Source organism: Penicilliopsis zonata, assembly GCF_001890105.1.
Source record: "Penicilliopsis zonata CBS 506.65 unplaced genomic scaffold ASPZOscaffold_10, whole genome shotgun sequence".
In the NCBI taxonomy this organism is placed as follows: Eukaryota; Fungi; Ascomycota; class Eurotiomycetes; order Eurotiales; family Aspergillaceae; genus Penicilliopsis; species Penicilliopsis zonata.
The window spans coordinates 204,878-220,640 of NW_019208919.1; the positions used below are offsets into that span (position 1 = coordinate 204,878).

The 15,763-nt window shown below is 54.2% G+C and overlaps 5 protein-coding genes across 5 annotated transcripts; 2 read left to right on the forward strand and 3 right to left on the reverse strand.

Moving 5' to 3' along the window:
• Window positions 1–357: 357 nt before the first annotated feature.
• ASPZODRAFT_133469 (hypothetical protein) lies at window positions 358–3,306 on the forward strand. The gene is made up of 3 exons (XM_022723275.1): window positions 358–773; window positions 842–928; window positions 997–3,306. Exons 1-3 carry the CDS (start codon window positions 455–457, stop codon window positions 2,829–2,831), a joined length of 2,241 nt encoding a protein of 746 aa, XP_022580124.1. The 5' UTR covers window positions 358–454; the 3' UTR covers window positions 2,832–3,306.
• An 85-nt stretch (window positions 3,307–3,391) lies between these two features.
• ASPZODRAFT_68694 (hypothetical protein) lies at window positions 3,392–5,144 on the forward strand (the record flags this gene model as incomplete). The annotated part of the gene is made up of 5 exons (XM_022729528.1): window positions 3,392–3,450; window positions 3,529–3,720; window positions 3,805–4,277; window positions 4,346–4,931; window positions 5,006–5,144. 5 exons carry the CDS (start codon window positions 3,392–3,394, stop codon window positions 5,142–5,144), a joined length of 1,449 nt encoding a protein of 482 aa, XP_022580125.1.
• Window positions 5,145–5,353: 209 nt separating this feature from the next.
• On the reverse strand, window positions 5,354–6,131 carry ASPZODRAFT_26261 (hypothetical protein; the record flags this gene model as incomplete). Its single annotated transcript, XM_022728034.1, has 2 exons — window positions 5,354–5,452; window positions 5,523–6,131. 2 exons carry the CDS (start codon window positions 6,129–6,131, stop codon window positions 5,354–5,356), a joined length of 708 nt encoding a protein of 235 aa, XP_022580126.1.
• Window positions 6,132–6,307: 176 nt separating this feature from the next.
• Window positions 6,308–9,302, reverse strand: ASPZODRAFT_133472 (hypothetical protein). Its single transcript, XM_022723276.1, has 4 exons — window positions 9,120–9,302; window positions 8,894–9,037; window positions 6,852–8,786; window positions 6,308–6,772 (listed from the first exon to the last, which is right to left on the reverse strand). The coding sequence occupies exons 1-4, from the start codon at window positions 9,160–9,162 to the stop codon at window positions 6,333–6,335; spliced, it is 2,562 nt and encodes an 853-aa protein (XP_022580127.1). The 5' UTR covers window positions 9,163–9,302; the 3' UTR covers window positions 6,308–6,332.
• Window positions 9,303–10,126: 824 nt separating this feature from the next.
• Window positions 10,127–15,591, reverse strand: ASPZODRAFT_69189 (hypothetical protein; the record flags this gene model as incomplete). The annotated part of the gene is made up of 4 exons (XM_022729566.1): window positions 10,127–14,986; window positions 15,048–15,118; window positions 15,184–15,340; window positions 15,463–15,591. The coding sequence occupies 4 exons, from the start codon at window positions 15,589–15,591 to the stop codon at window positions 10,127–10,129; spliced, it is 5,217 nt and encodes a 1,738-aa protein (XP_022580128.1).
• Window positions 15,592–15,763: the final 172 nt, after the last annotated feature.

Consider the following 15,763-nt stretch of genomic DNA (forward strand, 5'->3'; position numbering starts at 1 on the left):
TCTCAATCGATGATCGATCCCCAAAGATACACTCTGTGAAAAACAGTAGATGGACAGCAGAAAGCAACAAGCGTTGTATACATAAAAGGAGCAGGAGAATCCAGGAGACAAGCTCTGCAGGCGAGGGGCATAAATAATCCCTTACCCTCTCCTATACTTGGATTTCTCCCATGGCAACCGTTACCGGAGGTACGGCCTGTACCCGCCGACGCTAGTCCCAGGAAGGCCTAGTACTAGCACATGACATGCGGCTCCGCTGCTCTTTCCATTTGTGGCGATCACGGGGCTTGGCAACCTAATTACTAATCAGCAACCCTGCCCAGAACAGCAGGTGCCGTCCTTGGGCCAGGCGGGATGTGAACAGGGAAAGAAGGCTTAGACGCACACTCGAAAGGAGCGCGTTCAGAGCACTGGGAAGACTCTGTTCAGTGCTGCTTCTGGTCCTTCTGGCCTGATGCAGACGGCACAGCAGCAACAGCAACCGTTGGCGGTGGCGGGCGCGGTCGACTCCCCTCCAGACCCACCATCGTCGCATGGCTCTGCCGCAGGGGCGAGTCGGGCCCCCTTCTCCCCTTCGACGCTCCAGGGCCGGGATATCACATACTTGATGCCGCCGAGTCCAGCGGCCGGGGGGCGGAACGGGTTGGACTATCGTCCTAGCATCAAGAGGGCGCAGGGGCAGGTTCCTGCGTGTCTGGTGAACGCCTCGGTGACGTACTGCGGCGACGATCAGATCTACGCTTTTGGCGGCTTTGATCAGTATACGGATGAAGGTGCATGGGACCCTTGATCAATCGGGAAGATTGTCGATACTGACGATTTCTTGTTTTTATGTCGATAGTGTACAACCATGTTCTTCGGTTAGATCTGAAATCGCTCCGTTGGGAGCTGGTGGACAATTTCGGGGCGATTCCCGGTGTTCGCATGGGTTCGTCGTGCTATCTACATCCAAATCATTAAGACAAGACCTCTAAATCTTGGACCTTTTCTTTCTAGGTCATACGGCGACGTTCTACGAAGGGAATAAATTGATTGTTTTTGGCGGGGAAAATGAACACCGGGAGAACTTGTCGGATGTCGTGATTCTCGATATCAAAACCTCCACATGGACCCAGCCCGAGGTTCGAGGACCGGTGCCGCAGAAGAGGGCACGCCATGCAGCTGTGATCTACCAGGATAAACTTTTTATCATCGGCGGAGTGACTGGCGAAAACAACGTTATTCTAGACGACCTCTCGTATCTAGACCTGAAAACATGGACCTGGTCCAGAACATGGAGCTTCGCGGCACGGTACGACCACACAGCATGGGTTTGGAGAGACCGTCTCTGGATCTTTGGCGGACTCGGCCCCGACATGGAACGGACCACAGATCTCTGGTGGTTAGATCTCAAGGGCTCCCCGTCTCTAGGAATCAACTCGTCTCAAGGTACCGTGGATTCCCCCTCGCCGCGCAATCGGATGACTTATAGGCTAGGCGCTGCGGCCAGTCCATCACAGCAGAGCCCCAGTCGATCGGGTGGCTACACGGCAAATTCGGCGAGTGTACAGGTCCGCACGTTCTCTCGACGCCGACCGACGGCGCCTGGTGCCATCTCCTGTGTGAGCTTTCAGTCCGGACCTCAGATGCCGACATTGCTATCGGGTACTCGCTTCCAAGCCTACGCGTCGGGCGCTCTCCTGGATCTCATCACCCCATCAGAGACGGCACGGCCGTACCAGTGTAATCTTTCCTCCCTGGACCTTGATACCCTCCGCTGGCAGAGGTTAGCGGATGGCCCGGAGATTTTCAGTCTTGGGTATCGATGGCACTACTGCACCATCAATACAAGTGGTACGAAAGCGTGGTTGCTAGGATGCAATCTTAATGCTGCTGGTAATACCCCGGGTTTCAGTGATGAGAACCACATGAGCGAGATTCTGTGTATCGATCTGGAGAAATACGGACTCCTGGGCAATGAACTGTCAGCGACTGTGCTGGACCAGTCCAGCAGTCAGGCCACTAATCAACCAGGCTCGCCCCTGGTGTCCGGTCTAGGTGCAGACTTATTGGCGGTCTTTGACCAGCCTCCGGAATCCGGTAGCGGTACAGATTTTATCATCACCGCTGACCCGATCGACCCTGATGATCTAGATTCTACGGAAGATGGTTCTTCAACCCCGCGATCTCAGCCCGAATTCCTCTCCCCCAACGCAGTGACCTCGCCGCCCATCCACGTTCATCGAATCATTCTGCAGCTGAGATGGCCGCACTTCAAGCGGCTTTATTCGGCGCAGATGGCCGAGTACCACGCGAAGCGGATGCATATTCCGGAACCCTACTCGGTCGTCCGCGCGTTTCTCTACTACTTGTACACCGATAGCATTTCCGGCCACCCTGAATACTGTTCCGCCACCACCGACGTGGCGGGCATGCTCGTTATGGCCAACCTCTACGACATGCCTCGGTTACGTCTGCTGTGTGTTCACCGGCTAAGCCGCGAACTCGACGTGGAAAACGCTGCCATCATCTGGGAACGAGCGTCGCGGACCAATGAAGAATGGCTGATGCGCCGCGCTGCGCAGTTCTGCCTCGCACACTGGGGGCGCATCGTGCGGACTGACGGCTTCAAGTCCCTTGCTCGTCAAAGCCTGATCGAGCTGTGTGAGGTAGTCGACACAGATGGGCGTATCGTCGCCGGCCCCGAGCTAGAGATTATGGCCGCGTTGGGCTCGGATGGGCTAGGCCTACATGCCGGTTCTAAACGGTCCCGTCTGGCTCTTGCGGGGATTGTCGGCGATGACCTTGATGAAGTGGATGACGAGGAGATCGAAGGAATGGACGTTTCATGAGATGTCGTATATCATCATTGCATTTTACGGTGTTCCTCCCCTCTTATATCTGTATCGACGGAGGGTTACTGAACATATCCCCTCGGCGGTGGTAGTGCTTACAGCAAATATCTTCGCATCGTGACAGAGTATACCTTGTATAAATGGTCTCCAAATGTTGTATTGTTCAATGATATCGGCGGGCGGCCCGCATACCCGACGACTTTTCCCCCCTCACCCCCACACTCAGTGATCCAGGGTCCTGGAGCCTCTCCACCAGATGGAGTCGCTAAGACGGGTAATTGTGGTTTGGGAAGAAATAGCATGATGCAATGGGTCTGGTGCTACTCGGAAAATACGGTCCTCAGCCAGTTGCAAACTGTCGCTCGTTGATTATTATGGCTGATGGGGTGACTTGCAGCTCACCCCTCATCGCCATGATATTTATTTAGTTGCCCATGTAGCACCACCCTAGAGCCCCTCAGTTCATTTCCCTACAATACACTCGTCTCTGAGTTTTGACTCTTGCAGGTTCCTATCTAGAAACCGGGCATATATAGAAGGTGGTTTTCTTTACCAAGATGGGCACTTCTACCGCAACTCTACCTGCGGATTTCCTGTGGGGATTTGCCACGGCCAGGTACGCACCTGTCATTCCTTGCTCGATCGACCCTCCAAGACACTGATGCTTGTACTGACTGACGGTCTCCTCCTCCAGCTACCAGATTGAGGGCGCCGTGAACGAGGATGGGCGTGGCCCCTCCATCTGGGACACATTCTGCCAAAAACCCGGCAAAATTGCCGACGGCAGTTCCGGCGCAGTTGCCTGCGATTCCTACCACCGCACACACGAGGACATTGCGTTGTTGAAGCAGTATGGGGCGAAGGCGTATCGGTTTTCGGTTTCCTGGTGGGTTTCCCTGGTTTGGTTGAAAAATAAGAACCCAAAAAGAAAAACCAAAAATCATCGACTATAATGACATGAACAATTCAGGTCTCGAGTGATTCCGCTTGGCGGTCGCAACGATCCGGTCAACGAGAAGGGCCTTCAGTTCTATGTGCGGTTCGTGGACGATCTGTTGGCTGCGGGGATCATTCCCATGGTCACCCTGTTCCACTGGGACCTACCGGATGAGCTCGACAAGCGGTACGGGGGGATGCTTAACCAGAAGGAGTTTGTGGCCGACTACGCCAACTATGCCCGGATCATGTTCAAGGCGCTCAGCCCACGGGTGAAGCACTGGATCACCTTCAACGAACCGTGGTGCAGCAGCGTTCTAGGATACAACACCGGCAGCTTCGCGCCCGGGCGTACCAGCGACCGCTCCAAGAGCTCCGTGGGTGACAGTTCGCGCGAGTGCTGGATCGTCGGGCACAATTTGCTTGTGGCTCATGGGGCGGCGGTCAAGATCTACCGAGAGGAGTTTAAGACACAGGCCGGCGGAGAGATTGGAATCACACTCAACGGTATATGAAAAGCCTTTTTTCTTCTCTCGTTATTACTATTGATAGATTGCTCTGACCTAATTCTCAAGGCGATTGGACTGAACCATGGGATCCCGAGAACCCTGCAGACCGCGAAGCGTGTGACCGCAAGATCGAGTTTGCCATTTCCTGGTTTGCGGACCCTATCTACCACGGGAAGTACCCGGACAGCATGGTGAAGCAACTCGGGGACCGGCTGCCACGCTGGACTGCCGAAGAGCTAGCCCTAGTGCAGGGTAGCAACGACTTTTACGGGATGAACCACTACTGCGCGAACTACATCAAGGCCAAGACGGGCGAGCCGGACATCAACGATGTGGCGGGAAATCTGGAGATCCTCATGGAAGACAAGCACGGCCACAGCATCGGCCCGGTGACGCAATCGCCCTGGCTGCGGCCGTACGCGATCGGGTTTCGCAGGCTGCTGAAATGGCTCAGTGACCGGTACGGCTCCCCCAAGATCCTCGTCACCGAGAACGGCACCAGCCTCAAGGGCGAGAACGACCTGCCGCTCGACCAGCTGCTTGACGACGAGTTCCGCGCCCAGTACTTCCGCGACTACATTGGCGCCATGGCCGACGCATACACCTTTGACAAGGTAAATGTCAGGGGATACATGGCCTGGAGTTTGATGGAGTAAGCTTTATCTTTTCCCCTGCTTGTGTCTTTCCTTTCGTCAATAATGATTTTTTTCTTGCTAACGTTTGTAGCAACTTTGAATGGGCCGAAGGCTACGAGACCAGATTCGGCGTCACCTTCGTCGACTATGAAAACGACCAGAAGCGCATCCCCAAGAAGAGCGGCAAGGTGATTGGGGAGCTGTTTGAAAAGTATATTGAGAAGTCGTGAAACTGCAGCTTAGTTTATACCAGTTTGATTAATGAACTGTACCTTAATAAGTATGCAGTGGAGATGGCATTGGATTACCATCAGACTTATAGTCTACTCTATTACCAGGCTTGACTGTACAACGAATTCAGCCCGAGTGGCTAGCTATAGAATAGCTCATGATATAATATCATTGATGATCACTCAAGGTCAGGTATCATCACACTAGATCACAGATCACCCTTGACCCACGCCTGAGTAACTGGGTCAAATCCTACCGTCTTGAAATCGATATTGAGCATCTTCAACATCGTTTCCATGGTGAAGTCCTATTTAGATCATTAGACACCAAAGCTCCCTGACCACTACCAAACCCCAAGTGATATCTATATAACATACCTCTTCAGTTTCTTTGCCCTCTTTGCTCTCCTCTTTCTGCTCCATCCGCTCTGCCCCCTCCAACCCCTCACCATCAAACCATCCAGACGAGGTATCGGTATCCCACCACGAACTAGACCCTGACCTACTATTCCCACCCGCTCCACGCTCTCTCCACCCTTTCATCCCGCCCATCTGCATCACCCGCTCCCGGGCACTATCGAAGACTTCCTCCGCGGCATCCTGGCTCACGGCCCGCCATTTCTGGATCAGCGATTCGAGCTCGTCGTCGCGTGTGCTACATTCCAGTTTTGTAGCTTGCTGGGCTGTCTCAAGGGTGGAGCGTAGCGTGGCGAGACGCGCCCTTAGGATCCTTTCTTGTTTCTGCAGGGAGACCAGCACTGGATCTGTGGATAAGAGAGATGAAGAAGAAGAAGAAGGTTTAGTAGACCGAACTAATCTGTTGTGTTTAGGAGTTGTAGGTAGACAAGCTTCAATTGGCTTGGAGGGAGTGTCAATGGCTGGCTCCGCTTGCTGGATGACTCTGCGTAGAGGGGACTTGAACGGCTTGGACAGTGCAGAGGCCGCGTGGTCGAGACGCCGGCGCTTGCTGCTCTGTTCTCCAGTCATTGCAACCAAGGTCGTTTATGAGTAGGAACTGTAGTCGAGAGAAATGATACGGGTGAAGGTTGAGCGTTTGAAGATGGAATATTACGGCGTACCTTGTCAATTCGATTTGGCTTAGCTTACTCAGGTGACCTTTGTCTCATGTGGATTTCATAAATCTTACAATGTACATACGAAACAAAAAAAAAAAAAAGAACCAGAACCTCAATGACCGACACCACCGGCCACCCATTGCGCAAACTCCGGCTCGCCAGGCTGAGGAAAGAATCCCCGATCGTTGGCAGCATTTGCAGCCGCCGGGGGGTTCGCGTTCGCAGCCCCTACGCCGCCAGCATTGTTATTATTGTTGTTGTTGTTGTTATTTGCACCGGGTCGGTTTCTTTGCTGTCTGAGATAGATCAGTACCAGGAGGGTCGCCGCAAGGGTGACGATGATCAGGCCTTCCAGTAGGCTTTCGTCAATGTCGAGCTCCAGATCATCGTAGTAGCCATCCTGGTGACTATCCCCGGCGCCCAACAAGCCTTCCTCGTCACCATCGTCCCCACGCTGCCTCGCCAGCTGGGCACGGTAGTTGGCTTCCTCTTCCTCGGTGTTTTCGATGAAAGCGATGATCCATTCCTTGAAAGTCCGGCGTGGTCGTGGTTCTATTGAAATCATTCATTGGTTAGTAAAAAGAAGAAAAGAACGCCCAGAAGAAAGGAGAAAAAAAAAAGAGAGATCTACCTTCATCTTCTTGAATCGAGTTGGCTTTCCCATGGGTGATTGTGTTCCAGAAGCTCCGCAGTCGCAATTTGATTAGGCTCAGTTTCACAGGGAGATACGCTTCGGTATTGGTGGCCAAAGCCAGGTCGTAGTATCGTTTTGCCATGTGGAAGTCTTGCTCCACAGCGATGCCATTTTCGTGCATCCAGCCCAGATTCCAGTAGGCCTGGGCGCTGTGGTGAGCCTCTGCGGCCGTGTGGTAGCAGGTGGAAGCCTTCTCAGTGTCCACCATAGCGCCATTTCCGGCGAGGTAATAGTCGCCCATCTTGACCAGCGAGTCGATGTTGGCCTGTTTCGAGGAGCGAGTCCAGTAGATCAGCGCCAAGGCTGCATTGCGTAGCAGACTGGGCTTCGGTTCGCTGGCCCAGGGCAGGAGGGAGTCTAGGGACAGCAACGACCGCTGGTCATCCAACAGGTACGCCACGTTCGCCTGGGCGTGTTCGTAGCCTTGCTCGGCCGCCATCATGGCGGGGATCAGGGCCCTCTCCCGATCACCCCGCTCGTATGCATCGTTTGCCTCGATGATAGAAGAATGGATCATCTCCGCCCGCTCGGCGACCATCTTGTAGTAGGATGCAGCGATGCCACAGTGGCGCTCGCGTCCGATCCCGTTGTTCGAAAGCTCGGCAAGGTAGTAAAATGCCTCCATCCAGCCCAATCGCGCAGCCAACTCAAAGTACCGGGTGGCTGTCGCCACATCTCCCTGGTCGAGGAACAGAGCGCCCAGCCGAGTCTCGGCCGCGGGATAGCCTTGGTCAGCAGCAGCCCTGAAGTAGGACGAGGCCTTGTATGCATCCTGGGGGACGCCGTATCCGTGGAGGTACATCAGTCCGATTTCGTGTTGGCACAGGGCATCGCCGTTCCGCAGCCCGCGTTTAAACCACGTCATGGCCGTGGCAAAGTTCTGTTCCACCCCTTCGCCGCGCAGGTACATGACACCAATATGACCGGCAGCCTTGGAAGCCAGTTTCTCGATATTTTGAGGATGGTTTGGGTTGACGGAGCCGTCCTTGTTCCAGTACCGTTTTGTGATTTGCTTGAAATACTTCATGGCTTTGCGGAAGTTCCGCGGCATCGTGCGGGCTCCTTCATAGTGTATCTTGGCCAGACCAAAGGTGGCTTCGACATTTCCCTTGCGGGACATCAGATCGAAGAATTCCAAGACATCCTCCAGGCTCGCATCGGCCCCGGCCTGTGCAGCGTCGCGCAATGCATTCGGCCCTGCACTGGAGACGCTGGCCCCTTCGCCATAGACACCTCCTTCCTCATCCGCCCAGCGGTACGACTCACGGATCATACCGTGGCCACCGGGGGGTCCCGACCGGTAATACTCGATCGCCTTGTCCGCCACCTTCTTGTAGTAGTAAGTCGCGTGGTCGCAATTCCTCGACGTCCCGATCCCGGCATGGTTGCGATACGCCAGCGTCATCTCCGACCGGGTGTTGCCTCCCTCCGCCGCAAAGGTATGGTACATCAGGGACTTGGCCTGGTCTCGCTCCACCGCGTCGCCAATCCCCGTGGCGTACATGAAACCCAACATATACTGGGCAGTGCTGTTCCCCTCCAAAGCAGCCAGCATGTCGTACCATTCAAACGCCTGTCTGAAGTCCCTCGGATGGGTGAAGTTGCCGTAAAAGTTCATCTCTGCCAGGAGAAACATCGCGTCGGGATTCAGATCCTCTTCGGCTGCTGTCCGAAGCTTCTGCACCGCGCGGGCGACCTGGGGATCGAGTTTCGGTTCTGTCGATTTCGCGTGTGGGTTGTTCAGGAACAAAACCCGGAGGGCCTTGTATCCATAATAGAGGGCGTTCCCCAGAAGGCCAGATGGCTTCTCGGCCTGAACGACCGCAACCACCTTGGCCTCCCGGAGCGTTCGAAGCGCAGACTCAACGAGCTCTGCCAGGCACAATCAATCACATTAGATAATTGTAATCATCTCCCAATAAGAAGAAGCAAAACAGTCATTCAAGACAAAGGGTATTAGGTATGTTCAAAAGTCTCACCACTTCCAGGCAAGGCATCGGCCTGCTCGTACACACGCGACCCTGATCCATCTCCAGCTTGTAGCGGCTCGGCAGTAACATCGTCCAGCACCTTCGCATCGTCGAGATGGCCGTTAGAGTCGATCGCAAGCGCCTGCACCAGCACTAAACAGCGCAAGGAGCGCGTCAGTAGGTCTTTCTCTCCAACATGCCATAGGGGGGGTCATCAAGACTCGAGGGCACCTACAGAGCGCCAGCGGGAGGAACCGCTGGAACGACGACGTTCTCATAGTGCGAGGGTAAACTTCAGATCATTCACGAGTAATAAAAGGCACATGGCGCCCTGGTCATCTCCTGGACCAGTCTCTCAAACCGATGGGTGGGAGCGCTCGACGGATCTGCCCTTGCCAGAGTAGTGAGTCGTGAGTCGTGAGTCGTGAGTCGTGAGTCTCTCAGCAGCCCGTCATCATCGGAACGGGCCACCTGTCACTCCGAGGCCTGAGGCAACTATCTATAAGTATTATCTATAGTAAGTAATCTTACGCATACTTCACTATCTACGAGTAAACTAGATAGGAGAACTGATTAATAACGTAGTATCATTTTTTCTTTTTCTACGCGGTGAGCTATGATGTGTACATAAAGGCAAACAAATGGCACAGGTACATTAGTAACGGGCTCTTCATGCAGACGTGGCAGGCAACACCACCAGGGGGACCAAAGCATCTCAGGCTCAATAGTAATAATAATAAAAAAAAAAAAGAGAACAGGGGATCGGAAAATCTGGATCTAAAAAAAAGCAAAAAGATGCGGTGGGTAATTTCTCAGTCTCAGGGGGGAAACCCGGATCGCCAGCCCCAGCGAGGCGAAGAAAAAAAAGGGACGACCATTCACAATTTTGGGGATCAGGGGGCGGCGTGAAGAAAGGATTAAAAGGACAAGGACTTTAAAAAGACCGCGGATGAAACCGGGATTTGGAGAGGAAGAAAAGCATACATTTGAAAAGGCTAAAAACGCCCAGATCGCAGGAGAAATAGAGCAAAAGATGAAGATGACCAGCCAATTCCGAGATCTGAGAGATGCAAGATGGTCCGATGACGGTTTGTTCGAATGGGAAAAGGGGATGGTGGTACAAGATACAAGGAGAGCCATGAGCAAAGAGAGAGCTCTTCACACCCTCAACTTCACTGGCGGGGAGACCTGGATGAATGGTTAGCAAATAAGGAACGAAGTCTGGGCTTCCGGCAAAGGAACTTACGAAGGGCTAAAGGCCGGCGAGGTCGGGCTGTACCCGGGAGACGTCGGGCCACCAGGAGACGTCGGGGAGCCGGCAAAGTTGGGTGAGGTGGGAGAGTACGTCTGCGGACTAGTGGGAGACCAGCCAGGAGAGGTGGGAGTGTACTTCGGAGAAGTAGGAGACGTGGGCGAGAGATGTCTGCCGGCGCCACCGATCGCCGGGCTGGTGGGACTGTAGCTCGGCGACGTGGGACTGAACGCAGGGGAAGCCGGGCTGAAGCTCGGAGACGTGGGGCTGTAGTTTGGCGAAGTCGGCGAGAATCCCGGGGACGTCGGTGAGTACGACGGAGAGGTCGGGGAAGCCTGGCCGTAAGCCGGCGACGTGGGGGAGTAGGCCGGAGACGTCGGGGCGAACGACGGACTGGCGGGCGAGAAGCCGGGAGACGTGATGAACCTAGGGCTGGTGATACCCATGCCAGGGGAGGTCGGCGAATAGCTCGATGTGGGAGAGTAACCGGGAGAGGTAGGGCTTGTGTTGAAGGGGCTGGTCGGGGAGTAGCCACCGGAGACAGCCGGGCTGAATCCGCCTTCGTAAGTCGCACCTTGGTACTGAGTAAGACCACCTGGAGTCTCCGCGCCAGCCTGGCGGATGGGCGAGAAGTTCGCATCCGGGTCTGGGGTACCGATGTATGCGTGCTCCTGCATGGGGGATCCGGTGTCATACTGGGTGGCCGCTCCGTCGGAGATGATCGCATCCTTGGCTCCAATCGCTCCAATGTGGAACCGCGCATTGTTCGAGACAACCGTGTTGAGCATAGACTGATCCAGGAAGATGTCGAACTCGCCAGTTCCAGCAGGAGCCATCTGGCCGAGGATCAAATTCTCAGACACGCCGCGGCAGTCATCCAGCTCGCCAAAGGCGGCAGCCTCAAGTAGAATTTCCACGGTCTCTTCGAAAGAACAACGCATGAGGGCACCGTTGTCGGCACGGTTGATACCATGGCGGGTGACGGGTGTGAGATAACCTCGCACGGTCATGACATCGACCAGGAGTGCGAGATGGCGGTGGTTGACGTAGGAGCCGTCAAAGGCCAGCACCTGGGTCAACTCACGCAGAACAGCGGTACGAGCGGCTTCGATACCAAAGACCTGGAAGACTTCGATAAACTGGTTGGAGTACGTGCGGGTGGAATCGACGCCCGGGATGGCCAGAACCTCCCCGAGCGCAGATCCGCTGGTTTCCAGCACCCATTCCTTGCAGAGAGGGTCTGTCTTGCTTGAGAAGAGAGTACCGTCCTCGAGAACCCGAACCTTGCTCTTCTCGTTGATGAACGCACGTTCAACCCCAGGTACACCACGGAGGGTCAGGGTATCCAGGAGATGCTGCTCCAGTTTCTTCAGAGTCACATCATATTCGATGTCATCATCGTCTTCATCGTCCTTGTAATCCTGGATCTGACGAATACGGATCACCTGCTCGTCGGCGTTGTTGTCGCTGAAGATAACAGCAATATCCTTGGGGTACGCCTGCTTGATCCGAGCGGCAACGTCCTGAACCGTGAGACCCTTGTCGAGAAGCTTGGGTCGGCTGAGGATGATACGCAAGAGCCATTTGGACTGGCGGGACGAATCATCCGCCACGTCTTCAGGGATGATAAAGTAGGACTCCACCATGTCCCTGTCGTTCTCAATCACGGTGGACTGAATATCCGGGTCGTAGTAGATTTCTGTGGCCTCCGTGACGGATCGCAGACTCGTGTGCTCGACGGCGCTTCGTAAAAACTTGGCTCCCTCCTTGTCGTGGGAGGACGAAGGATCCTGGTACACAGTCATCGATGGCGTTTTGATGTTGGTGGCGACGTTGAGAATTTCCTTGAGACGAGGCACACCAAGTGTGACGTTCTTCGAGGACACACCGGCGAAGTGGAAGGTGTTCAGAGTCATCTGAGTAGCGGGCTCACCGATCGACTGAGCGGCCAGAACACCCACCATCTCACCTGCTGCCGCTGCCGCCTTGGCGAACTTGCTCTCAATGGCACCGAGCACATACTGGAAAGCGAGCTTGTTCATAGAATACTCAGTGACGAGCCGGCGGAAAGCAAGACGACTGCGGAGCTGTGCCTTGAACAACAACGTTGCGTTGTCTTGGGCTTCAAGGGAGATCACGTCGTCGCCTCGGACGACCCACAACCGGTTGAGGAGGGACTGTACTTGGGGCACAACCTCCGCCGGGTGCAGGTCACTGATGGTTCCTTCACGGATTCTGAACGTGGTCTTGGCAGTTTCAATGATTCTCTGCACGTTGATGGGAAGCTGCATCATTTCATCATCTTCCTTGACAACAGAGCGCAGGAATGCACGGTCTTTGAGCAACGCCTCCCATTCTTCATCGAGATATGTCTGAACCTCCATGTCACCAGCAATCTCGTTTGCCTGCTCCAGCACGTCGGGCCCAAGGCTCATCTCGGGATCCATTAGGTCAACGCGGAAACGTTGCCTGAATCTCTCATCAGAGCAGCGAATCACATCAACCCGTTGATTTTCAATGTGCGCGCCGTCAAGTCCATCTTCTCCGTAGATGAACTGGATAATGTCACCGAGAGAGTTTCGAACCGTGCCGTCGTACTTAACCATCACTTCTTCCAATGCCTTGACCAACTTGCGCTGAATGTAACCAGTTTCCGCAGTCTTGACAGCGGTATCGATAAGACCTTCTCTACCAGCCATGGCGTGGAAGAAGAACTCGGTAGGTGTCAAGCCACGGAGGTAGGAGTTCTCCACAAACCCACGGGACTCGGGAGAGTAATCGTCCTTGGTGAAATGAGGCAAGGTGCGATATTTGAAACCGAAGGGGATACGCTTTCCCTCGACAGACTGTTGTCCGACGACAGCGGTCATCTGGGAAATGTTGATGGTTGAACCCTTCGAACCCGAGCGAGCCATCTGGATGGCGTTATTCAGATCCTTCAAACTTTTCTCGGTCGCGCTACCAGCCTCATCACGGGCATTGTTGAGAGCACGAGACACCTTACTCTCAAAGGTCTCACGGACATTCATACCCGGCAGCGCTTCTAAGGTGTTTTCAGTTGCGCTCAGCGTGATCGACTCAACCTCCTGCTTGCGAGCCTTGACGGCTTCCTCGATCTTTTGGATGGTGACAGCATCGGGGATGGTGTCACCAATACCAATACTGAAACCGTGGTGCAACAGCCAGTAGTTGACGATTGTCTGGGCACCGTTGAAGAAAGAGACGGCAGTGCTAGGTCCATACTCGTTGAAGATAGTGTGGATGACACCGCCGCCGGTGGCACCAACGGTTTTCTTGGAAAACATGCCATACATAAGCTGACCTCCGTGGACAAGAAGACCGCCATCATTGAGAGGAGCGAATTTCTCGGAGAGAGGAGAGTTGTCTTTTTCGACACGCAACAAGTTCAAGCCAGATGGCAGGGCCATGCTGATCAATTGTTTCCCGGTCCAGCGGGGACGGGGCTTCAAGATGGCGGGAGCAGGGATGACACCGTCCCAATCAGGAACCCAAAGCAGGAGATTCATCACCTGCTCCTTGGAGAGGAAAACATCACGACGACAGATTTTGTAGATACCACAGAGAGTATCCTGGACAATACCCATCAGAGGACCGTTTCGCTGGGGAGAGACAATGTTCATCGGAACCAGAGCGAGTTGACTGAGTTCAGCGCGCGCCTCTTCACTTTGAGGGACGTGCAAGTTCATTTCGTCACCGTCGAAATCGGCATTGTAGGGAGTCGTGACCGAAAGGTTCAAGCGGAAAGTGGAGTAGGGCATCACACGAACGCGATGAGCCATCATGGATTCCTTGTGCAGCGAAGGCTGACGGTTGAAGAGAATCACATCCCCATCCAGCAGATGCCGTTCGACTTTCCAGCCGTACAAAAGCTGCTGGCCGCCAGCCCGCTTCGCATGACGCAGATCGATGCGCTCGCCGTTATCTCTTACGATGTAGCGTGCACCAGGGTGCTCGTTCGGCCCGTTCATGATAAGCGCCTGCAGTTTGTCAATGTTGTAGGGGGTGACCACTTCAGGGTAGGTCAAAGTCCTAGCAATGCTTTTCGGCACGCCGACCTCGTCCAGAGACAAGTTAGGGTCACCCGTGATGACAGTACGAGCGGAAAAGTCCACACGCTTGCCCATCAGGTTCTGACGCAGACGACCCTCTTTGCCCTTCAAACGACTGCGAATGGCTTTCACCGGACGGTTAGATTTCTGCATAGCCTTTGGCTGACCCGCGATATCATTGTCCATGTAGGTTGCAACGTGGTATTGCAAGAGAGACTCGAATTCGCGGACGACATGTTCCGGGGCACCCTCCTGTTCGCAACGCTGGACGTTCTGGTTCGCACGAACGATTTCGGCGAGTTTGTATGTCAGATCATCCTCGCCGCGTTGGCCACTGGTACTGCCACCGACGAGAACGCTGGGACGGACTGGGGGAGGAGGAACAGGCAAGACGGTCAAGATCATCCACTCTGGACGAGCGTAGTCATTGCTCAGACCCATGATGCGGACATCCTCCTGGGAAATACTGCGGAAGACATTCAGGGCGACATGAGGAGTGATCACCTTTTTTTCCGGCTGTTGTAGATCCATTTCGTCGTCCATGCTTTTGCTAGGCTTCCAAGTACCGACCAGAGTAATTCCCTCCTTCCGAATCGTAGGCTGGGCATTTCCACAGCCACCGTGAGGCCTGAAGTTCTTGGGGTTCTCCTTGGCAAACGGGTCATCGTCTTCCGGGGGATCGGCTTCGCAGACGGAGACATCTTTTGACAGGCGCCAGATGTGGTCGAAACGCCTCTTGGGGTCACGGATTCGTAGCGCATCCAGGAATTTGGAATCGGACTGGTTTAGAGTCAGCAAAGCTTGCCATGTAAGATTTGCCATCCCAAAAGGGATGACTAACCGTGTTGGCCTTGATCTTTCCACAGTTGTGGCAGACAGTCTCTAACAGCTTCTTGATTTTTGTCAAGAAACCTGAGCAAATCCGTTAGCGACACCATAATCCTTTCAACCGTTCCGAACGGCTAAGGACACCGTACCGATATGGAAAACCGGTGTTGCAAGCTCAATATGCCCAAAGTGGCCTGGACACTCCTTCTGGCCCTCTTCACATGTTTCGCAAGTCCACTGTCTATCGATCGTGCCTAGACGGGGATCATTCAGGCCCTTAGTCCGAGGTCGCTGTCTCTGATCGTCCTATCGAGACTGTCAGCAGGTCCGTATAGCGTAAAAAGAAATACCAACACCTTGAAGAAGAAAAAATGGGGGGGAAGAGGAAGGGGAAAAAAAAAAAAAAAAAAAAAAAGAGCAGCGCAAACCATCGTCTCAGGATATTCCACATGAACCACACTCATCCGTTTGATCTCCTCCGGTGAGAAGAGACCAAACTGAATCTCCTTAATGGTGCGCAGAGGCGCTTTGGAGTATGGGAAGTAAACGTTCGACATGATGGCGGTTGTAGCGGAACGGTCGGGTTCGCGTCGTCACCAAGTGGTGCGTGTAGGAAGGGACAGCGTTCGCAGAGAACTGACTGACTCGGACCGCAAAAAGTCGCACAAAACGGAGTATTGACTCGAGCTAACACGGCAGCGATAAGGCGGATCGAAAGCGACGATGAAC